Source organism: Mastigoproctus giganteus, chromosome 8 (assembly GCF_048544385.1).
Source record: "Mastigoproctus giganteus isolate SK-2022 chromosome 8, ASM4854438v1, whole genome shotgun sequence".
Lineage (NCBI taxonomy): Eukaryota > Metazoa > Arthropoda > Arachnida > Uropygi > Thelyphonidae > Mastigoproctus > Mastigoproctus giganteus.
This window is the reverse complement of record NC_143582.1, coordinates 27121803-27147112: the sequence shown is the minus strand read 5'-3', so window position 1 is coordinate 27147112 and position 25310 is coordinate 27121803. Positions and strand designations below refer to the sequence as shown.

Sequence of the window (25310 nt, the reverse complement as noted above, 5' to 3'; positions counted from 1 at the left end):
GCAAAACTAGAGTGAATTTCAAATTACTCAAAATGATTTAGGAAAAATAAATGTCTACACTCTTCATATTGACTTGTCAAATCCAAGAAGGCTACTCATGATTCTGTACATGTGACAATAAAGAACTGCTACATGTACAGAACTGAGGGGCAGACAGCAACTAAATAATGACAGAATCTGTATATGAAATGTGATTTATCCAATGACAATTTCCACAACAAAAAGTGTATCCAAAATACAAAAATTAATGGTTTCTAAAATAAACTTTTCTTCTGCAAAAAACCAACAGCAATATATGTTCTCCTTTCAACATATATCAACTTGTACACAAAATTTAGTTTCTAAGCACCATCACCATACTTTGAACAAGTTCACTTCTCTTTCCAACCCCTACCAACAAATAATATTTTATAAACACTTGGTCATTTGAAACACCTTTAAAATTGATATACATCAAAGTAACAGAGTGCAACATCATACACAGCATTCAAACCCAACAGTGAAGTATAATACTCCATAAACAGTAAGACCTATATAAATGTCAACACATCTGTCCTTAGGGGAATGTCAGCTTTCCTTTTGTAATAGTCTTAACTTATCATCCTGAACTTCTTGTCATGAAGGATTTTCAATATGACCAACTTCTTTCCTTTAAAGAAGAGAAAATACATTACTATAAAAATATACAAATTTTTTTAATATTATACTCACTAGTTTGATATAAAAATATTTAACTTAACCTTTTCGTGAGTGGGTATGTATGTAGTTCTACATCTTTCATGTGTGGGCTCCCAAGAGTATGTATGCAAATTATATTTTTTGAGGTTATTTCAAGTACAGCAGAGCATCGATAATCTGAACTAATTGGGGCCGAGGGTGGTTCGGCCTTCCAATTTGTTTGGATTTTCAAACTTATCAAAAATACTGTTCTGGAGACCAAAAAAAAGGCTTAGTAAGTTTAGAAATAAAAACACTAAGTTGTACTTAAGTATTTTTATTTATAATAAAAATACTTAAGTAAAAACAAATGGAACTTTCAATCACAATAACACATATGTATAGGCCTTTAACAAAAATAATTACTTATTTTTTGATGCACCATTTTCAAACTTTGTTTCTTTGCAGCCAGATCTCTCGCTCTTTTCAGCAAGAGTAGTTGAGTTGGACAGCATTCAGTTTTGATCGTTTTTCAATTCAGCATCCAGTTTTGTTTGTCAATTTTCACGTATCATTTAATTTTGTTAATTGGTAAAGTAATAAAAATGTAAATTTTTGCTTTATATCTTCATTTTTATAGCCTTTATTCATTTATATTCCTTTGATTTTCGCTTATTAGAATTGCCATTTAACAGAATCAAAATTCAGTTCCAAACATCACAATAATCGGCACCTACTGTAATTATTTTGTGGCACCAGTATAAAAATAAATAAATGCTGTCTCGTTCGGATTATTGACATTCGGATTTGATGCTGTACTGTATATACTGCCATTTCTTATTTGTGTTTCCAACTAACAGTAAACAGAGTTTAAATTGGTGGCAGAACAAAAATATTTCTGAAAACTGGAGTTGGACATCAACACCTAAAGCCAATGTTTTTTTCTGATTTTGGCTTACAAAAGCTGTAATTGAAGAAATCCTCTGGAATTGTGATCCAGAAATTAATGAAATCAAATTAAGTGATACACAAAAAGATGCAGAGGGATAGTACTGTTTCAGGTGCCTCCGTAGCCAGGTGGGCAAGAGAAGCAGTGCGTAGCACACGCTTCTTGATTAGACCAGGGTTCGAGCCCATGACCACCAAATACAGAGGATGCGGAAAGGTCAGGGAATGACCACCGCATATCCCCGGAACAATATGGCCTTAGTTGCTAATGCTCCTAAAAACCAAACAAAAAATAAAAGTTACTAGTTTTTTTTTTAACCATTTTCTATGAATTTTTTTTATAAAGAAATTCATAAAATCATTTATGTACAATGCTTTAATTTTTAGAAGACTTCTAAGAATAAACTTACTCCACACTCTCCACTACTGAAAATTAATGACAGTGTCTACAACAGTAATCCACACACTCTGGAAGTTGTTGTTATTTGGTTTTTAGGAGCATTAGCAACTAAGGCATATTACTCCAGGGATATGCGGTGGTCATTCCCTGACCTTTCCGCATCCTCCATATTTGGTGATCATGGGCTCGAACACTGGTCTAATTAAGAAGCGTGTGCTACGCACTGCTGCACCTGGCTACGGAGGCGCCCACTCTGGAAGAACTGAAGGGTAACACATCCAGCATTGTTTCTAACATCACACTCCCGCCATGCTGCAGGTAATGTTTTTGAACATCCCCAATCATGCTTGGTTATGTTATGATCATGATGGTGATCATTTCAACATTTTTTGTGATAAATTAAGCAACACTAGGAAAAAAATTGTTACTTGTAAATTTCATGTCTCTAGCACTTTTACTTGAAGTTATTCCAATTTTCATGAGGTCTCATTTAAAATAGTCACCCTGCATTATTCAGGAAAAAATCATACAGAAATATTCTCAAGGGCAGTGTTTTAAGTCTATAAAGAGTCATTATGGCCATAACATTTTAATGTCACACTGTTTACACTGTTTTTCTAGTCAAAGCATTCAAAACAGCCCGTTATAAACATTTTAAGTTGTTTTTTGACATCACCTTTCGTAAATTCACACCAAAACTGAGTGAATGGAAGGACATAGCTGCTCACTTCTGAAAAGCTAGAAATTATATATTTGTAGGCATTGAGGAAAACAGATTAAAAAAAAAAAAAAAAAACAGGAGGAAAATGAGAGAGAATTTTGAGAAAAAGTAGGAAGTCCACACTGCATTAGAAATTAAATTTCACTATCAAAATGACACATTTTATATTAAAATACAGCCATAAGATTTTATCAGTAGAGTATCTTTTAACATTAGCTTACCTAGGATTTTTCTGTCTGTGGATTCATTTAGACTCTGCTAGTCATCAACTGATTATGATCGTTTCAATAAAGATACTGTTGAAGACTGTGTCCTCTTTAGAAATATTGAGTTTTGTTTATAACAATACCATTGCTGTTTGGACCTTGCTGTCAAATATATATTGCACCAGAAAGAGATCTGAATTCTTTTTCTTTTTCTTCTTCTTCTCTCTCTCATTTGGTTGAATATTCTCTGACACCCAGCATAATTATGAAGAATTATTAAAATGCCAAGAATGACTTGGGATAATTTGTTATATTTCATTCTTCCTTGTGCACTTGTCAGGTTGCCAATCAAGGACCACTGAAATCTTTTTTCTTTGTTTCATAAAAGCATCATTTCTTACATAGAAACTCTCAGAACTGATCTGCAAATTATCTATTTCTTTACTTTAATGATATTGAGAAGTAACCAGAAATTTTTTTTTTTTTTTTTTGCAAAATCAATTCATTTCAATTTAGTTCAAAAAATCTGTTTTCCAAATAGCATTATTGGATGAATGGCTTCTCCAAATAAATATGAATATATTTAATTCAATGCTTCTGATAACCCAAGTGAGCAATTTGCTATCTACGAATTTTGTTTGTAACTAACAGACTTCTGAGTACCATAAGGAAACTGGCTTTGATCTTAAGAATTCACAAAAAGTTTCTGACTGCAAACTAAGTCTGCCATTTTCCAAATTTACTTATAAACTCTGGCAGCTACTGCTATGAGTGTATTAAATATTTGAAGTGTAGCACTTCATTGGATCATGTTGAGAATACAAATCATTTTTGACATTTGACATATACTCTCTACACTTGTCTTTCATAATTTTTATTGAAATTAAGATGACCTTTACTAGTTTACTGACATAGAAGGGTGGTGTTTTGGTTCTAATTTCTAGACTCTATCAGCAAAGCAGTTAGGAGTTGAAAATGTTTAATTTATTTTCAAATAAAATAAATCTTAAATTTTCTGTTTTTAATAAACTTTATTGCTTTATAAACTGATAAACAGTATCATCCTTGGTTGTATTGTGTGTTGCATTGGAAACAACATCAGCATATATGCATAAACTACCTACTGTCTTCACCATGTCCATCCATCCACATTTAATGACTCTACTCCCGGTGGATAGATTTTCTTACATTTGGCTCTATCAAAAAGATTTGTCAAGCCATCCTCAAATTTCATTAAAATTTGGCCAGCAGAAACTGGCAATTATTATTTCTTTGTCTGTGTAATAACTATGCTTGTAATAACTTCACTCCCAGTGGATAGATTTTCATGAAATCTTATATTCAACTCTTTTAGATTTGGCCAAGCCTTCCTAAATTTAATTAAAATTAGACCAATAGAAATCTGGCAATTATTATATATATATATATATATATATATATATATATACAGGGTGTCTCAAAAATATTGGTACAAACGTTTAGGGGAGGTAGGTAACATCTAAAGGAATGTGAATCACATAGGAACCCATAACCGGAAACGTCACCGTAAATCGGTACACAGCACTGTTCATCATTTCGCGAGAGGGAAAATTTCAGGTTTACTCATTCAAGCAGTAGTCGCCGCACGAAGGGCATGCATCGATATACAAACTGTGAGCTGGCAGACATGAACCTAGAGTATGGATTAGCAGAGGGCAATGGACGAACCGCTCAACAAATTTATGGAGAATGCTTCCCAGACAGACATGTACCGGACCACCGTCTGTTTGCATGTGTACATCAAAATTTGTGATTATGGGTCATTTAGAGGTAACAGGAGTAGTGCACGCAGACCACGATCAACGCGAACTCCCACCATGGAAAAAAGTGTGTTCAATGCCGTCGAGAATAATCCTACTACCAGCACACGTGCTGTTGCCTCTGCCTTAGGAGTGTCTCGTTGCAGTGTACAGCGTGTCTGGCACGACGATTCCTTACACCCCTTTCATCTCCAAAGGGTTCAGTTACTGCTCCCCCAAGATCATCCTGCATGTGTGGCTTTTGCACAGTAATTTCTCCAAGAAAGTGTTCAAGATTTGAATTTTCCAGCCTATGTTTTGGTCAAGGATGAGGTTTATTCAATCAGCACAATGCTCGTGTGGGCTCACGACAACCCACACAGCGTGCACCCCCATGCGGCACACCATCGCTTCGCAATAAATGTGTCGGCAGGTATGGCCGGTGGCTGCTTAGTCGGCCCATACCTGTTACCATCCTGCATGAACTCCACTAAATATCAGATCTTTCTTGAACAAGATCTACCAGGGTTACTTGACAGCAAATGTGAGACGCAACATTTGGTGTCAACATGACGGGGCACCTGCCCATTATGGAAGGTGTATTCGTGACCATTTGAACATGCATTTTGGGCGTTGATCGATTGGCTGTGGTGAACCCTTTGCCTGGCCCCCACGTTCACCTGATTTATAGAGCCTTGATTTCTTTCTGAGGGGGGCCCTCAAATCTATCGTGTATGAATCCCCTGTGGAGACGGAAATGATTCACGTGGAGAGACTCGTCAGCGCTGGTGCTACTGTCAAAGAAACTCCAGGTGTGTTCGACCATGTCCGCCAATCCGTGCTGTGTTGGTGTAGCGCATGCATCGCATCTCGTACTCCATTGTTAATATTATGTCAAATAAATGTTTGCCACTAATTACTGTCTTTTGTCATTTCTGCTTCTTGTGCCTCTGCTACTACTTTCCTGTGACATTTCTGGTTATGGGTTCCTATGCGATTCACATTCCTTTAGATGTTACATACCTTTCTGTGGGGGCCCTCAAATCTATCGTGTATGTGGAGACGGAAATGGATCACGTGGAGAGACTTGTCTGTGCTGCTGCAACTGTCAAAGAAACTCCAGGGGCAAAAGTTGATAACGTTGTAAAGCATATATCATCTTTTAAGGGCACAAAGGGTGGTGATATTGTTGTACATTTTGGCACCAATGATATTACGAGTAGGAGATCTGCAGATTTACTTAACGAGTACAGGTCAATGTTGCAAAAAAGTTGTGAGACAGGGTTAAATTTGAAAGTGTCTGCAATTCTGCCCAGACACGATAGGAGGGAATACATGATGAAAGCCTTGTCAATCAATTCGGCCCTGAAAGATTGTGCAAGGCTCAAGAGGTAGAATTTTTTCAGCCTGGTCTGTACTTGTTAACAGGAGAGACTGCTTCTACAGGGATGAGATACACTAAAATAGAAAGGGTGCAAGGATATTTGCTGATGCTATCGAGGCAGTGTTAGATGGGTCAGAAAACTGCTAGCTTGTGGGGATACAAGGACTAATAGTTTAAAAGTAGCCGCAGGCAGAGGTGAAGGTGATTCTTGCACAACTTCTATTAGAATAAGTAGCAACCTGGAGTGAGGGGTGTTGGGGTTTCAGGGACGGATGGCAGTCATCGTGAAATAGGTGGGTATATGGGATGTGCTAGAGTGAATAGGAATAGGTGCATGTATGCTTGCATGTATACCAATGCTAGAAGTATAGTAAATAAATTTAATGAATTTGAAGTGTTGGTCAAGACATCAAAGGCTGATATTGTTGGGATAGCAGAGACGTGGTGTCACGCAGATATAAGGAATGCAGAACTGGAATTTGGGAAGTACAATGTGTACAGAAAGGATAAACAGGATAGGAAGGGAGGAGGTGTTATGCTGTTAATTAAGAAAAACAAAATCAAAAGAAGTGCACCCAGTTGATATAGATGAACAGTGCACTGTTGAGTCAATTTGGTGTGACATAAGCACTGCCAAAGCAAAAATAAGAGTAGGAGTGTGTTATAGACCTAATGACTTGAATGAGTACAATGAACAAATGTACAGAGAAATAGCGTGGGATAGTAAATCAGAATGTCTTATAATGGGGGATTTTAACTTCCCAGATATTGACTGGAACTTGTGAGTTGGTCACTCACACACTGAGTCAGACTTTTGTGGATTTATTGGATGATTTTTTTCTGCAGCAGCATGTTCGAGAGGCAACCAGAGAGGATAATACTCTTGATCTGGTTATCAGCAGTGATCACTGCTGATCACTGCTGCTGGTTATCAGCAGTGATCATTCGCGTATTAAGAATTTGCAGATAAAGGAACCACTATGTGGCAGTGATCACAGTGTACTGATGTGGGATTTACTTAAAGATTTAATTACCATCAGGGGTAAAGGAAAGGGTTTTTGCTTCCGTAAAGGTGAGTACAGTGGTTTCAGACAGTTTTTAAATTCTGTACAGTGGAATCAACTGATGATGTTACCAACAGTAAATTCTAAGTGAGAAGCATTCAAGGAATTAATCGTGGATGCCACTAAAAGTTTCATACCTATTAAGAAATATTGTTCAATGTTAAAGCCTAAATGATTATCAAATGAACTAATGAGACTCGTAACAGAGAAGAAAAATGCATGGGATGCATATAAATTAACAAGCGACTCAGAAGCCTATGGCAGATATAAGCTAGTCTGTAATCAGGTCACAAAGGAGGTTAGGCAGGCGAAGGCAGTTTACGAGAAATCCTTGACAAAAGATGCTAAGAAAAACAGCAAGGATTTCTTTACTTATATAAACTCTAAAAGGAAGGGGATGAATCTGACTGGTCCACTTGACATCGATGGTTCGACTGTTGATGATCCTGCTCAGATAGCAAACAAACTGAATGTGTATTTTACATCTACATGAACACATGAGAAATTATTAAGGTTTGAAAATGGCAGAAGGTTATCAAATTGTAGCAGGATACTTAATGATTTTGTAATAACTGAGAGCAAAGTGGAGGAGAAATTGTTGAAGTTAAACATAAGAAAAGCACCTGGGGTGGATGGGATCAATCCAGTTATATTAAAGGAGGCGGCAAAGCAACTAAGCAAACCCTTAGCCATAATTATGAGAGCATCCTTGGACTCAGGGGAGGTTCGCACAGACTGGAGATGTGCAAATGTATCCCCAATTCACAAAGGGGGAGCGAAGGGTGACACGAGTAATTACAGACCAGTTTGTTTAACTTCTGTTCCGGGTAAAATAATGGAGTCACTGGTTAAAGATGCATTGTAGGATCATCTAGAAAAGACTGCAGCAATAATTCAGACACAGCATGGGTTTGTTAAGGGAAAGTCTTGTCTGACAAATTTGATTGGTTATGATGTGGTTACAAAGGAACTGGATGCAAAAAATAATTTTGATATCATATATTTGGATTTCAGGAAAGCTTTTGACACTGTTGCGCATGGAAGACTATTGTACAAATTGGAGCAGAATAGTATTAAGGGTACGTTGCTACAATGGATAAAAGGATGGTTAAGTGGGAGAAGACAGAGGGTGGTAATCAATGGGTGCTGCTCTTCGTGGACTAATGTTATTAGTGGAGTCCCACAGGGTTCGGTGTTTGGTCCACTGTTGTTTTGTATATTTATCAATGATATTGATGAAGGTATATCAGGCTTAATGTCGAAGTTTGCAGATGATACAAAGGTTGGCACAATTGTTAATGACAGTAATGGCAGTGTGCTACTGCAACAGGATCTAGATAATTTGGGCAGATGGGCTAAGAAGTGGCAACTGAAGTTTAACCTTGACAAATGCAAAATACTGCATATGAGTAGAAGTAACACCAGAGACACGTACCAACTGTGTGGTACTACACTTAAGGTGGTAGAAAATGAAAAAGACCTGGGAGTAATTGTGCAGTCAGATATGAAGTTTTCTGAGTGATGCAGACAGGCTGCCAGGGCAGGTCATGGGGTTTTGTCAATGATATATAGGAATTTTGCTAGCAGGGAAAAGGAGGTGATTATCCCTCTGTATAAGGCAATGGTCAGGCCACGCCTTGAGTACTGTGTACAGGTGTGGAGGCCGCATTTTAGGAAGGATGTCGATTTGCTTGAGCATGTACAGAGAAGGGCAATAAGATTGGTGAGGGGAATGAAGGGATCCTCTTACCAAGAGAGGCTTAAGTTCTGCAAATTGCAGTGGCTGGAGACTAGGCACCTGCGTGGTGATCTGATTAAGGTGTATCGGACCTTGAATGGATTGAGCATGCTGAATTCTGATGGGATCCTTCCTCTTGTTCAGATTACGAACCTAAGGGGGCATAAATTCAAATTAAGAAAAGACAGATGTAGAATAGATGTGCGGAAATTTGCCTTTAGCCAGTGGGTGGTTAATTGCTGGAACAAACTTCCATCTGTCGTTGTGGAAGTTGATAGGTTGAATAAATTTAAGGAGGAACTGGACAGGTGTTTGGAGGGAATGGTGTGATTTTTTTTTTTTTTTTTTTTTTCTTGGCTGATGCTCCATAAGTTTATACACTTGCTTTCTTGCATCACATGCCACTACTACTACCTCCCCTAAAAGTTTGTACCAATATTTTTGAGACACCCTGTGTGTGTGTATGTATATATATATTTTTTTTTTCATACAATTCACTTAGTTTATCCAAATATCATATATTGTAGCTCTAACATTGAATGTTATGTTTGTTACTGTGCACTCACTGCAGAAATGAATGGGCAATATGGAAGATTAACAGAAATGAAATGTTCTCAGGAATTGAATATGAAAGTCTGTTTTTTGCTCATTTCCTAATAAATCTAAATCTAGTTTAATAAATATGAATTGATCATAAATCATTAATTATTACTATTTCTTAGTATACTAAACACAGCAGAAACATTAAATGCATGTTACATTTCAATTGTTATTAAAATCCAGGAAGAAATAAGTAAATGCATTAAAAAATCATTGACACAGAAAATAAAGAATGATATTCAAAACTATTTCTTGTCATTATATTAATAATACTAAATAGTGCACAAGATATACAGTATGCCTGCTTGTGGAAAATTTTGTGTGCTAGATCAGTTATTGAAACAGGTATACTCTTACAAATAGGTGTGTAGAGCACACCTATTTGCATAACTCTCATTAGTTTTAGAAACAGGCACTTCTAAAATTAACAATTGCAATTTATAACATTATATTATGTGTAATTATGTTATCCACTATAATGTTAAAAAAATAAAGGATGACATTACAAAGTGAACAATTTTAAATTATTTCTTGCCTATTTGAAGATTATTAAATAACACTTAATAAGTGTGTCTGTTGGTGTTAAGAAAAAAGCAACTTGAGGGTTAAATTCTATGTGCAATTTCCATACCAAATATATTAGTAAACTAATGCACATCGAATGTGCAGTAAATTATATATATTTGGAAAAATTTTAATATATATATTTTCTAAAATGTATGATCATTCTTTTAGAACAGCCCCCCACTTCTTGTTAAGGAAGCATTGTTTATTACTAGTAGCACATTACAGAAATAACTCGTTCAAAGCATGACTCATATGTGATAAATGTCACTGTGGAAAAAAAATTTCTTCTAAAAAAAAATTTTGGCTTGTAAGCCTAGTATAGAAAAAGTTTATTTATTCTGCTATTATTTAGCATATTTATAATTTTGCCAAACACAAAATCTTTTTAAATCGCTTTTATTTTAAAGTTGCTAAGTTTAATAAAAAAACTTAATATATATCGAGTTCAATGATCTTCTTTTTAAACGGAGTTCAAAATTTTTCAGAAATCTGAATTTTTACATCTGCTATACAGGTAAACCTCTATATAATGCAGTTAATTTATATAATGAGTGTACTGTATATCTCAAAACTGCATATATCGAAGTTAAAAACCAATGGGAAATATTCTAATTCATCCATGATGTTTTGGAACATTTGTCAGAAGAATTAATTTAGGCCTTTAAAATATAGTTTAACTGTGTACATAGATAGAAATATAAAGAATAATGAAAAGCAAGTAAGCTTTTACTTGCTTTTGCTACTTTCTAGAAAAATATTTTTCAAGTGTTGTTTGAATAGTTGTAGCCTACTTTTCTTATTCATAAAGTTTACAATAGCAGCTAATTCCATTTTCTAGGGTTCAGTGAACTAGCATGCTTCTTTCCACATTCGGATCTAAATCCATAATTTGTTGTTTAACAGTTCCCAAATTTCGAAACATCTACTCGAATTCCTTGAACAAAATTTCCTTAGATACACACTCCTCTGCTTCAGTCACAGTTTGCCTTTAGCCCAGCAGGTGGTTGATTGCTGGAACTAACTTCCATTTGTTGTTGCGTTGTAGAAGTTGATAGCTTAAATAGATTCAAGGCAGAACTAAACAAACATTTGGAGTGAGTGGATGGGTGAAATGAGAAGGATTTTTTTTTTTGGCAGAAGCTGTATAAGCTTTCTTTCTTGCATCATATGCCTATGCTAATGCTAATTCCAGTTCAAGCTTTAAACTTTTCAAACCACCCTCTTCTGACAGAAAATATTGTTGTATCCCCTTTGAATTTGTTTTCTTTGAGTGATGAAAACAGGCTAAGTGCTTTTACCATTAAGTTGTTGGTGCCAATTGGAATCTGCTTTTGATTGCAATCTTCCAGCTAAGTTATTAAAAGATTCTCCATTTCAACCAAAATAGGACTTCTGTTCCTAGTGCACTGCATACAGAAAGATGCTGATGCAACTTTACCTTGTTCTATGTATTCCTTAGATATCGACAGAATTAGTCATGCTGTAGACTCGTTGAGGCCTAGTGCCATGCCAATACTTGTCTTGCTTTGACCATTATCAAACCATTTAATAATGTCAAGTTTCATATCCAAAGTAATAACTTTATCTTTCTTCTTTATCGGTTATTTTATTTTTTTTTTTTTTAGGAGCATTAGCAACTAAGGCCATATTGCTCCGGGATATGCGGTGGTCATTCCCTGACCTTTCCGCATCCTCCGTATTTGGTGGTGACGGGCTCAAACCCCGGTCTAATCAAGAAGCGTGTGCTACGCACTGCTGCTCCTTCCCACCTGGCTATGGAGGCACCTCTTCTTATTGGATTCCACTGATATATCACTTTTCCTTTTGGACATGGTGAACTTTTACAAAATATTAATTATTACTTAGTGTGAAATACAGTAATGGTTGTTGTTTGTTATTTGGTTTTTAGGAGCATTAGTAACTAATGCTCCATAAAAACCTAAAAGTGCCATACAGTAATGGGAAGAGACTGCTTCGACACATCTGCCTTGGATGGTTGCCTACGCGAAACTGAGCTTATGGCATTATAATGGAGCAGTAGAAGCACAATCTGGCAACACTGTTTATGAACAAAAGATTTTAGGTGTCTTTTCTTTTTTTTTTTTTTTGCATTGTTAATTTTTTTGTTTCATAATCAGCTGCACTATTCGAAATTTTAGGGGATATATATAGAGGAATGGTATAAATATTTGTGATTGTATTAACCAAAACTCACATTGATCGAAAATGTGTATATCGAGGTTTACCTGTAATGATTTTTAAAAAGGCAGTTTAATTTAAAAATTATTACTTTTCAAAATTTTCTATCAGTTTCAAAATGTGAACATACCTCTCTGATAATGGGGATAACACCACATTGGAAGTTTGAGATATATTACTTGAACTGCCGCCCACATCTGTTTGGTGTTGTGTGGGACTTAGGACATCACTTAATTGTGTTGATTCAACCAACTGTGCTTTTTCATTATCAATAATCTGTATACCGTTCTCATTAGTTATATTTGTTTCAAGGGCAAAACAAGGAGGACGCTCTGAAGATGACAAACTTGCGACATCTGTATCTCTTCTGTCATCTTCATGAGAAATGCCCAGTTGACTACTTGTTTCTGGATTGAAGAAAAAGTATCTAAAAATGAAAACAAATGCCACGTAAATAAGTTAAAGAACCTAATACTAATCAATTTTTTTAATAATAATTATTACAGCAAGAACATGTTCATTAAGCACAATATACTACTTGAATTACCACCCACGTTTTATGGTGTTGTACTGGACTTAGGACATCACTTGTTTTAATTTTGTTGTTAATTTTATTCTGGGTTGGAGAATTATATCTGAAAATAAATTCCATATACCTAAGTTAAAGAAACCAATACTAATTGATTTGTTTTAATAACACTTAGCACAGTAGTTATAATAAGAACATGTTCATTAAGCACAATAAGCTGAACTTTTTAAGCTCAAAGAAAGTTGCATCTGCAACTCAGTAAATTGTGAATGCAAAGAGCTATTCTCAGAGAAAGAGATGCAAATATTGCAAGTAATAAAACTTGGAAATTAAGCATCTGAATGGGGAACTGACTGAGAGGTTTAAGGCATTAAAAAGGTTGAACAAACTTAATGATGAGATATATTTTATCTTTCTACAACACAAGACCAAAAAACATGAACAAAATGGTTTACTGCTTTTTAAGCACTAAAAAACCATAAAAAACAGGCAAGGCAAGTGAATATAATTCAAATTAGTCTCAAAAAGGCATTTATAGCTTTAATTTAAACTGACTGTAAATACATGAAAATATTATTATATAAACAAAATATTACAGCATTTTTAATGAACAAATGTAGTTATTATTATTATTAAATGTAGTATTATAATTTGTTACACATAACAAGAAATTTCCTCAAACTTTGAAAATTGAAACTTTGCCTTCTATCAGAGAAAACAATGTTTGTGAGAGAATTTTCTCTACTTCAGCTGAGGTGATTAGACGTCTCTTTTCTCAAGAAATGCAATGTCATCTGGTAAATTTGAAATTTGAAAAGTGAGTAACAATAAATGATAGGTTGTTGTGAACTGAGTTTTTTGGCAGCAGTTGTTTTATGTGCAATGAGGATGCTTCCTCCTCACCCACACAGTTGACAACATCTTTCACACTGCAATTTTTTTTTTTTGCAAAAGTATGGTGGGGAAGTTCCCCACTCAGAATGAGTTGAGGAGGATTAAACATCTAACGATACGTTGGACAGAAATCTTCTGATTAGTGGATACCAGACATTAGAAAATAAAGTATCTAATTCCTCTGCAACTGTGTGAAGTATATGCACATAGCAAGTCATGTGATGCAATGAAGGGAAAAGAATTTTAAGGAGCTCTTTCTGCTTTCTTCATATAAGGAGTCATTGGTCAGGAAAAGCAGGATGTTATGCTTAATTCCATCTGGAAAAACATAAAAAGAGTATTTTTAAATAATTCACTGACAGTTGAGTTATATGTCTTTCCAAGTACTTCAGAATGAAAAGTTTGAGAACTTAATAAGCTCCACAGTTCCAATAACAATGGTAGTTTCATCAATGGATATTCAAATATTTTTTGTTGCCAATGTCATCCTTAGTTATCTGCAAAACATAAGCATAACAAGTTCCAGATAATTTTTTCTTAATATATACTTGCACTTTGAGTATGTTCTTTTTTATATTTTTTCAAAATAAACCTTACAAAGAGGAATTTTCCAATTTCCATGAGAAATGCTAGCATCAATAAAGCATAGCATAAATCAAATAAAAACTGACACTGATTACTGTAAATTACAGAATACAAAGCAAGTAGGCACATCACCTTGTCACCATTAATCCAAGTTGCACATGTTCTGTGTTTAGCGGCTTGTAGATTGAAAAATAAACTACTTCTTACCAGAATTCACTATGTTTTTTCAAACTATGCTGTCAACAGGCAATGCATCACTTTCAAACTGTTTAGCTGTCACAAAAAAAAAAAAAAAAAAAAAACATGAAATAAAATATGGTCTAGTTTATGTGCATCATTAATGTTATGGAATACTTGTAAACAAGAACATATTATAGGAAATGCAAAGTTCATCTGGTATTCCCAACAGTTTTCAATACTAGCAACAGCAAACAGGAAGAAGGCAGCTTTTCTATTTCCACACTCCTTATTCACAGTTTTAATTCCGCACTGGCAGTGCCTAGTCTGATAGACTCCTTAGTAAAATATTTACTGCTCATTAATGGCTAGTTAAAAATTTGTGAATGAAGCTCTATGTATCTCCTAATTAAAGCAACAACAACTTCTTTATTTATGTAAACACTAAAAGAAAAGGAATGAATCACATTGGTTTGCAAAATATGGATGGTTTAACTATTGATGATCCTACTCAGGTTGCTGACAAATTGAACAGATATTTTGTATCTATGTTCACAACACAAATTTTTTAGGAATAGTGATGCCAGAAGCATATCAGGTTCTAATAGAGAGCTAACTGATTTTGTGATAACTGAAGGAAAGTGGCAAAAAAACTGCTGAAGCTAAACATAAATAAGGCACTTGGGGTGGATGAGATCTATCCAATTATTAAGGCAGGCAACAAAAGATGTAAGAAAATCTGTGGCCATAATTATCATAGCATCACCAGATTCAGGGGGAAGGGTCCCTATGAACTGGAGATGTGCGAATGCATCCCCAAATCACAAAGTGGAATCAAAGGGTGAAGGAATTACTGAGCTGTTAGCTTCAATTCTGTTTCAATGGATTTGGATTTGTTATGGAGCAACTTTGACTAACAAATCTGATTGGATACTATGATGCAGTAACAAAGGAATTGGGGGGGAGGGGGGAATTGACATCTTATACTTATAAATCTCAGAAAAGCTTTTGGCACTGTTCCACATAAAAGGAAGAAAGGGGGAATTTGAGGCAAGCTACTGCTATGGATAAAGGGATATGGCTAAGTGGGAGAAGAAAGAGTGGTCATCAATGGGCACTGCTCTTCTTGGACTACTGTTAATGTGGAGTTCCCGAGGGTTCAGTGTTGGGAACATTACTGTTTTCATTATTTATTAATGATACCGATGAAGGCTTTGTGAATAAAAATCTGAATATCCATATGTTAGCCATTATTTTAATGTTGTCCCAAAATCTTGTTCTAATGATTATCACTGAAAATTATTTTAGAAGAATTTATTTATACAAATAAATTCTTCTGAACTTTTCTAATATACGAAGTGCAGTCAAAAAGTACAGGGAGTAAACTAATATTTGGAAAATGATAAAACTGGCTTTTCAGATAGATATTCTTCAGAGCAGTCTCGTTGACACTCTATACACCAATTCTAATTCTTTTGCAACTTCTGGAAGCATTTCTGAAGGCTTATTTTGGAATCGCTAATATTTCCTGTGTCAAACCCAATTTTTTTCCCTGTTTTCTCTGAACAGAATCACAAAATCACCATGGAACTATTGAAATTATATTGAATTTTTGAATTTTTTAATTATTATTAAAGAGATAAAGTTGCATTTAATAAGCACAGAATTCTACTTGACACACCCTAAGCAGAAACTGAAGCTGAGAGAGATGCACATGCATAATGATGAAGTTTTTTTTTTGCACTTAACAATTTCATAAATTTCAAAATGGTGGAAACTAATAATTTCAATTTCATGCTTACATTTTATGATCATAATATATGTTCTTGTTTGTCAGTTGAATTAATAAAAGTTAATTTTTGTTTTACTAAAATTAACAGACAAAAAAAATTAAAAAAATTTTAATTTTCTAAAGTAAAATATTAAAGAACATTTCATAAACATTGCAATCCATTAGTGAAATATGTGTAGGTATTGCTATATGCCAAGCAGAATTTAAAAAAAAAACAAGCTTCTTCGGAAAAAGAAAATTTCAAGTCTCTTAGACCAGGTAACTGTCATTGTAACAAGTGGTAGTGCCACTGCTGCCAGGTTTAAAAGCTTTCTTTTCCAAAAACTTGACAGGATCTAGAAAATACACTATACCAATTTATCAATCAAACAAATGTGGACATAGTATGAATAATGGAAACATGGTACGGTACCACTCATGTAACAGATGCAGAATTTGAATACAATAAGTATTCAAATCAAGACATTACTCCCTTTCCACTGACCTGTCATTAACGTGCACCTGAATGGCAGGTTGGTAGAGAGGGAGTAATGCTCTTGGTTAAGAAGCATACATTTCTTTTTGTTATTAGATTTGTTGGTGGCTCTTCTATGAAAATTCATGGCATGGTGGTCTCTGTGCATTGTGGAAACATATACAGATTTGCCTGTGGCAACACAGCACCAAACTGATTCTTTAAGATCTGAATGATGTTATGAGGTAATAATCTATCTCAAGGCATATCAACTACTTTCAAAGAATTTTACACCATACTAGTAATTTTAAAGTTTCAACTTGGAAACAATTAATTTCTGAGCAACAGTATGCATAGGCATTTTCCTCATATGACATCTGACTTATCATTTCCCATCTGAAATTCTGTTAGCTTTTTCCATGTACTCATTGTTTAACACACTGAAATTAATTCCAGGCTAACCAACATTTATAGGTCCATATATTAAGATATTTTTTTAGTCATACTAATGCATTAGTACTTGCTGTGTATGATATAGAAAGTACAAATGAATTATTTTTGTACATAACTATACTGGTACACTGCAGTTATATTATATAACTATACTGGTACACTGCAGTTATATGGAGAAACTAGATTCGTAAAAAAAAATCTCTATTTACACGTTTTGGCCTTATTGGAACTGAGTTGTTAGCTCTTATTGAGGTGCCTAGTTATCTCAATAGCATGATATAAAAAAATAATTCCTGAAATGATCTGTCTGGGTAATGGTACTCACTGAAAGTACTTAACAGTATGCTTCTCTTCACATGTGCAATTTATTTGAAGAGTATGAATGAGACAAGTCATTTGCTGCACAATATAAGATGTGTGATGCTTTTCTGTGCAAATTTAGTTTAACACTATAACTACAGAGAAAAATTATGCAATTTCACAGCTTGTATAAGAGTTAACTTTTAAATATAAAAAAAAAAAAACATAAACATGCACAGGAAATACTGACCTTAAGCCTTGGTCACTTTCTTGACTTTCCTCTTCACTGTCTTCATCAGGAGCTACAAAAACTACTTGCATGGTGATTTCTCCTTGCTATGAAAAAAAAAAAAAAAAAGAAAAAAAAAAAAAGGCTATTACACTTAAAAAATTAATTAAAAACTACACATAAATACTATATGTTTTCAAATCTACAATTCTTTCTTCATAATTTGAGGGGTGTTTAAATTTAAGATATCTTAGAATACTCTCATTAGCAACAATTTGCTAATATTTTTCAACTTGTTTAACATTTATTTATGGCAGAAGGGTAAAACACTGAATATTATATTTTTCTTAAAAGCTGTTTGACACAAGGATTGCAATTTGAAGTAAAATAAAATAAAAAAACTGATTCATTTTATCAATTTTCAGCAAGTTGTAAATAGTTCAGCAAGACTTAAAAATGTTCTGTTTATACTCCAGCATGATCACCACATCAGGGGAGTCTATAATTAATCATTTCAACAATGAATACAATCCTAGCAGTCACACAACCATGATCCACTCATATGCATGTACTGGTGCACTTTTGTACTCGATCACACTGGCCAAATTTTTCAATACCATATCAATATTAAAACTGAGATGTGCAACATTTTGTAAAATTATAGCCTCTTAAAAAAAAATAATAAAAATTCAGGTATTTAACTTTAAGCAACATGTAAAAAAAAAAAAAAAATTTATGCCAGCAGGCACATCAGTAAACTAATACTAATAAAAATAATTTAAAACTATGCACTATGCTTTGTTGTGGAAATGTAGAATTAATATACAACTCCACATTTCCACAAATTCAAACACACTTTGTCCCTTTTCATTTCTATTTCCAATTCCATATCCTCAATGAACTTTTTCTAAATCACTTTAGTAGGCCCAACACACCCTTTAAGATCTGCTTCTATAACACTGCCCTCACTATTCAGTAATACCTTGGCTTAGTAAACTACTGATATCAAAATACATTAGTTTAATAAATCAGCGTATACCTATTTAGAGATGTCTAGAGTGCAATCTAAAAGAGGAAATGCATGAAAACTGGCATATGTTTTTTGGAGGCTGTAGAAGGGAATTACATGAAAAACAAAATTTCCATATTTACTAGATGATAAGATCCATTGGACCACAAGATACACCCAAATTTTAGGAGAATTTTGGGGGGAAAAATTGTATTTCAAATATTTGAAATAAAAATTTATAAATAAATAATCTTTACTGCATTCTATTACATACATGAAATGTGGCAAATGTAACATAATCCATACACAATACATATGCAAATACTTACTAAACAAAATTTAGTATAGAATGAAGCTTTTACACATGGTAGAATCCAAAAAAATTGTCACAGCTACCTGTCACACTCGTTACCAATATTATAGTCAGAACTTTCTTTCTTCATCATTATCAGTGCCCTGGATGGCACTGTTGATTCCATATTTCTTGTGACCCAATTTAACGGACTCATGTTTCACTAACTCCCAGGAATTTTTCAGTCATTTGCGCATCTGGGAAATTGTTGGTCACTTCTTGTTGGAATCAAATCATGATTTGGTGCCACCATCCATTTGGTCCACTCCGCTCACATGAACACTTTAAAGAGTTTATTAATTAGACATCCACTTGCCGCAGGCTAGTAAGGTCTCCTGGAATCACAGTTAATTGCATGTTTAATTCTACAACTGCCCTTTTTGTTGCCTCAACTATATATGACCTAACCTGGTCACACATTAAAAGAGCTGGCTTTTTCAGAAGGCCACTAGGACATCTTGGTCATATTTTCTCTAGCTACAATTTCATTTCCTTTTCATCCATCCTTTATTTTGAATACGAATGAAAATTCCTTGAGGAATTTCATTTGCAGGCATTGTTTTCCTTCTGAATATTAAAATAGGAAGCAGCAGCTTTGTACCACCAGTGCAAAACACTAAAACAATGGTGTAACAGGTTTTCTTATGGCCAAAGAATGTTCATATCTTGTATGATTGATGGACCCTAGGTAGTTACAGGAACTTAGTATTAGTAATGGTCATATGGTGCAAGCAAGCCTAAGGCTTATGTGGAAGCAGCCAAAAAAAAAAAAATAATAATAAACTTTGTCTATATTGCCCATCTGCCCAAAAATGAAACATGATTTTGGTATTGCATTACTCACAAATATATGGACTGCAAAATCCTGTTTTTGTATTCAGTTGGTCTTTTGTGTTATAATAGTTTGGGTATGCATTCTCAGGCCAAACCTCTTCATAAATCTGCTGCACCAAGAAGCTGTTCCAGCAAAATCAGTAATAGCATGCATGGCTACCAACCTACCCGCTTCTAATAAAATCATTTATGTAGACACAAAAATTTCTTCTCCTGTGGTCTGTTATCCAGTTTTCCACTTCTTCCAGTTGTGGCCATTTTGCAACATTCTTACAAAAAAGAGTGATTGCTCTTCTCTAGTTTCTGTAATTCTTTCTCTTGTTTCTTCCATCCATGAATAATTTTCTCAATTTAAGCAGTACCAAATTATTTTTCACCTGCCCAGTTTCCATGTTCATTGGGATAAACTAACACCTTCAATTCGATGCAATAATTTCTGAAAAATTCTTCTACCTTGTACCCATTTCATCAGGACTTAGAGGGGAACAGGCATTCTGTGTGTTATCAGACACTCAGTCTAAAACACTGATGTATCCAAAATCTTTCTATCTCAGAAGATTTAGGAGAAGTCCGGTTGGCCTGCCTCCCTAAAATCCATTCATGCTCACCTTCTCGATGGTAAGCCCTGTTACGTCACTTAGGTGGCAAGAAACGTGTAGAGCGCTTTTCTTCAAGATGCCTGGTCAGCGCGAAGAGGAAAAGACCAAACCCTCCAGCACATGACAACACAAAGAAACAAATGGCCCTCAGTCCCCAGCGGCTTTCGCTCCCCCTCTTATGGCAGCGAGAGGATCAGAGTGGAAGCAGAGGATGCTAAGAATCTCTGGGTATGACCAGGATGCCATGCACGGAAACTCAACAGCCGCACTTCAGGTCCTGGCAGGTTTTCTGCCTCTCAACTTACATGTGATCTACAGAGGATTGACCTACAGACAAACGTAAAATTCCCTCAGAACTCTTTGGAAACACAATTAATTTAGACTCGGATGTCAAACGTGAACGTAAAAGAATTTGGAATGAACTAATAACCCTTTGGCAATCTAGATGGGACACTTCATCAATTGGCTGTGTTACAAGAAAATTCTTCCCTGAGGCCTACACATTGATGAACAAGAAGATGAATGTCTGGTTCAGTATGGATATGTTTACTTCATACTTGCTGACTGGTCACGGTTCGATGAACATGAAATTATATCAATTTAGGTTGTCAACAACAGATCTATGTCAGTGTGGAGAGGTTGAAGAATGGCAACATGACTGTATTCATGGCCAAACTATATGGATTCTAGGGCCAGGCTTAGGGAAGCAGTGCCTAACCTTTCCACGAAAGGTTAGGCACTGCTTCCCTAAGCCTGGCCCTAGAATCATATAGTTTGGCCATGAATTACAGTCATGTCTTGCATTCTTTCAACACTCTCCAGACTGACATCAGTTATTCATGCCTCTGGCCCAAACCAAACTTGACATTCAATTTGCTGTTTACGACGAACTGTCTGGCTGCGTCCTCACCAGTTTATAAAACAATAGATTTGCTGTAAATGAATAAATCTCAACTTTTTTTTCAATTCGTGGCGTATTGAAAAAGAGGGGGAAGGAACCCCCTCTCTCCTCCCCCTTTTATTTTTTTCCCCTCTGGAGTGGGCCTCCAGAGGAATCTGGCCCACCTTTTGGTAACATCAGGTGGGTCAGTCTTGAATTGAGACTGGCCCACCTTCCCGTGGTGTGGATGAATACCCAGAATCATCTCTCCCCCCCCCCCCTTTTTTTTCTCTGAATACGCCAAGGGGAATCTCTCTCGCTCTCTCTTTTTATTAATACGCCACGGGAATCTCTCTTTTTTTTCTTTTTTTCTTCTTAATACGCCACAGGAACCACTTTTTTTTTTTTTTTTTTTTTTTAATATGCCATAGGAACCTCTTTTTCTTTCTTTTACATGCCACGGGAACTTCTCTGTCGCTTTCTTTTTCATTTTTTTATTTTTTTTTTTAAATTCGTGGCATATTAAAAAAGAAGAGGTCACAGAGAATCTTTTTTTTTTTTTTCAATTCCTGACATTAAAAACGAGGAGGAGAGAGAGAGAGACTTCTCTCTCTCTCTCTCTCTCTCTCTCTCTCTCTCTCTCTCTCTCTCTCTCTCTCTCTCTCTCTCTCTCTCTCTCTCTCTCTCCCTTCCCCCCTTTATTTTTTTCCCTCTGGAGTGGGCCCCTAGAGGAATCTGGCCCACCTTTTGGTAACATCAGGGGGATCAGAGTCTCAAATTGAGACATCACGAGCACTTGGGACTGGCCCACCTTCCCGTGGTGTGGATGAGTACCCAGAATCATCTGTCCAGGTGACTGATGCTTCTGGGTATCCAAGTGGCCAGAACAAAACAACAGAACACACACATAATACACACAAACCTCTGTCGCACACACATCTGGCCCATTTGTAGTAATACTGTTCTTCACAAAAAAAAAATACGAGGCGGAGATGAAATGACGTTTAAGGAGTCGCCTTTACAAAACATGTCCATGCACGGAAACTGAACTTGGCCTGTTACGATGTAAGATCGCTCATCGGTGAAGATAGAATATTAGAGCTGGAAAAGGAATTAGAAAATGTGAATTGGAAAATTATCTGTTTGGCTGAAACAAGAAGAAGAAATGAATCACTTATAAGTTTATCAAGTGGAAATCTGCTGTACACCAATGGAAACAGTGAAAGGAGCTAAGGTGGAGTTGGCTTTCTGGTCCATAAAGATATAAAAAAAACAACATTTTGGATTTCAAAATGTACATCACCAAGGGCGTCAAGACTATTACCCAGGATTTCTAAGAGGTACAAGCTAAAGATTATAATGATTTATGCACCAACATCGAGCCATGATGATGAAGAGGTTGAAAAAATGTACACCGAAATTGAGTCTTCTAGATGAGCAGAAAACCTATTACACTATCGTTATGGGGTCCTTCAATACTAAGGTTGGAAAGAGACAAAGCAGCACAGAAAGGGGAACTATAGGAAATTTGGGAATTGGTGAAAAAAATGAAAGAGGTGAAAGACTTGTGGAATTTGCAGAATCTAGAGGATTGTCAGTAATGAACACTTTTTTCAAGAAAGGGGCAAACAGAAAGTGGACATGGAAGAGCCCAAATGGATTAACAACTAATGAAATCGACTTCATCCTCACTAACAGAAGATATATCGTGAATGATGTTACCATCCTAAACAAGGTTGGAAGTGATCACAGAATGGTAAATGCACACTTGATATAGATGTAAGAAAAGAAAGGAAAAAACTGACAAGTAAATAATACAAAGGTCTTTGAGATAACAGAAGAGGAGAAAAAGCAGTATGCACTGGAACTTAACAAGATTGAGCTTCTGCAGATGGCTCACGACCAAGATATTGATGAGGAATATTACAACTTTCTGAAAGTAATAAAGTCCAAGAAACCTATAGGTAAAAAGAAATCCAAAGGAAAAAAAATTAGTCAAGAAACACTTGTCATGATGAACTGAAGACAACAAATGAAGAGCAAGATAAACACTGACAAGGAGAAAATTGAGTATACTGAGTTATGCAAAGCCATTAGAGACTCAGTGAGGACATAAGATTTAACACAACAAAAGTAGAACAAGCATTAAGGGAAAACAAAGGACTTATATCAGCAGCCATGAACAGTAATACAGAAAGACAAATGATACTAAAATTGAAGAATAGCAATGGTGTACTTATAAATTGCAGAGAATGCATAATTAAAATAGCAGAAGACTACTATAATTAAAATAGCAGAAGACTACTATAGAGAATTATACAAGGAGAGAGGGAATGATGCCAGCAGTGGGGAAGATGGATCGCAAATTAGTAACACATATGACATACCCGATATCCTTCCTGATGAGGCAAAACATGTGCTGAAGAAAATGAAGAATCAGAAAACCCCAGGGAAAGATGAAGTTACTGTAGAATTGTTAAAATTGGGAGGAAGAGACATGGCACAAAAACTGGCAAGACTCTTCACAAAATGCATTAGAAAAGGTGTGATACCTAAGGAGTGGAATAATGCAATCATAGTTTTGCTGCAGAAGGAGATTAATCAGAAATTGGAAATTATACACCAATCAGCTTGTTATCCCACATCTACAAGTTGTCCACAAGGGTCATTACTAACAGATTAGAAAGAATACTTGATGAGAATCAACCAAAAGAGTAAGTTGGTTTTAGGACAGGATTCTCAACTATGGATCACCTTCACGTAATATCACAGCTAATGGAGAAAGCAAATGAATATAACACACCATTATGCCTGGCATTTGTGAATTATGAAAAGGCATTTGACTCCATACAGCATAAGGAAATGTTTTGGGCACTGGAAAGACAAAGCATAGATACCCCATATATTATGATGTCAAAGAAAATATATGAGAACTACCTCCTTTATTAGACTAGACAAAGACAATAGCAAATTTATAATTGAGAAACGAGTTCGACAAGGAGACACAATATTTCCAAAGTTGTTTATTGCTGCCCTTGAGGAAGCTTTCAGAAGATTAGACTGGTTGCAGAAAGGAGTCAGTATGAATGGAGAGTACCTAAACCATTATGTTTTGCAGATGACGTTGTGGTCATAAGCCACGATCCCAAAGAATTAGAGGAAAATCTTAATCAGTTAGGCAGAGTTAGTAAGGATTTTGGACTAAAGATGAATATGGCTAAAACAAAAGTAATGATGAATAAGTATGCCACAGAAAGGGATATAATGATTGAAGGAACAGTAATTGAAAAGGTGGAGTCATACTTATCTGGGACAAGTCATCAGCTGTAATAATGATAAATGGCTGGAAGTCAAGAGAAGAATAAATTTTGGATGGAAAGCATTCAGGAAATATAGTCACATACTGAGGAGCAATATCCCAATTTGTCTGAAATGTAAAATAATGAACCAATGTATACTACCCACCATGACTTATAGAAGTGAAACTTGGGCACTCACCAAAAGAATGGAAGAGAAGGCTGAGAACTACACAGCGAAGAATGAAATGAATTATATTGGGAATCAGACTGTTAGATAAGAAGAGAAACACGTGGTTTAGGTGACAAACACAAGTAAAGAACATTCTTATCAAAACTAAAGAACTAAAATGGTCTTGTGCAGGACACATAGCTTGAAGATATGATGACAGATGGACTAAGAGAATAACAGAATGGTACCCAAGAGGAGCTAGAAGAAAACCTGGAAGACAACGACAGAGATGGACAGATGAAATTCACGAGTTTGTGGGTAGTAAATGGATGGCCATTGCACAAAACAGAAGGAACTGGAAAGTTGCTGGAGAGGGCGTCATTCTGTAGTGGATTGAAAATGGCCAATGATGATGACTGCATGAAACATGAGCTACTAAACATATTTTTCTCTCTCCATTGGTGACTCATTGATTTACAGAAGGGATTACTAA

At 35.5% G+C, this 25310-nt stretch overlaps 1 protein-coding gene across 2 annotated transcripts in view; it reads right to left on the bottom strand.

Moving 5' to 3' along the window:
• Nucleotides 1-205: 205 nt before the first annotated feature.
• LOC150081389 (Golgi-associated PDZ and coiled-coil motif-containing protein-like) overlaps nucleotides 206-25310 on the bottom strand; it is a 151226-nt gene continuing 126121 nt past the window's right edge. For both annotated transcript variants that reach the window (XM_090379255.1, XM_090379256.1), the window contains exons 7-9: nucleotides 17697-17782; nucleotides 12393-12689; nucleotides 206-649 (exon numbers count right to left, since the gene is read on the bottom strand). In XM_090379255.1, the coding sequence (XP_090235381.1) occupies nucleotides 616-649; nucleotides 12393-12689; nucleotides 17697-17782 (417 nt within the window). In that variant the 3' untranslated portion in view covers nucleotides 206-615. The remainder of the gene's footprint in view (nucleotides 650-12392; nucleotides 12690-17696; nucleotides 17783-25310) is intronic.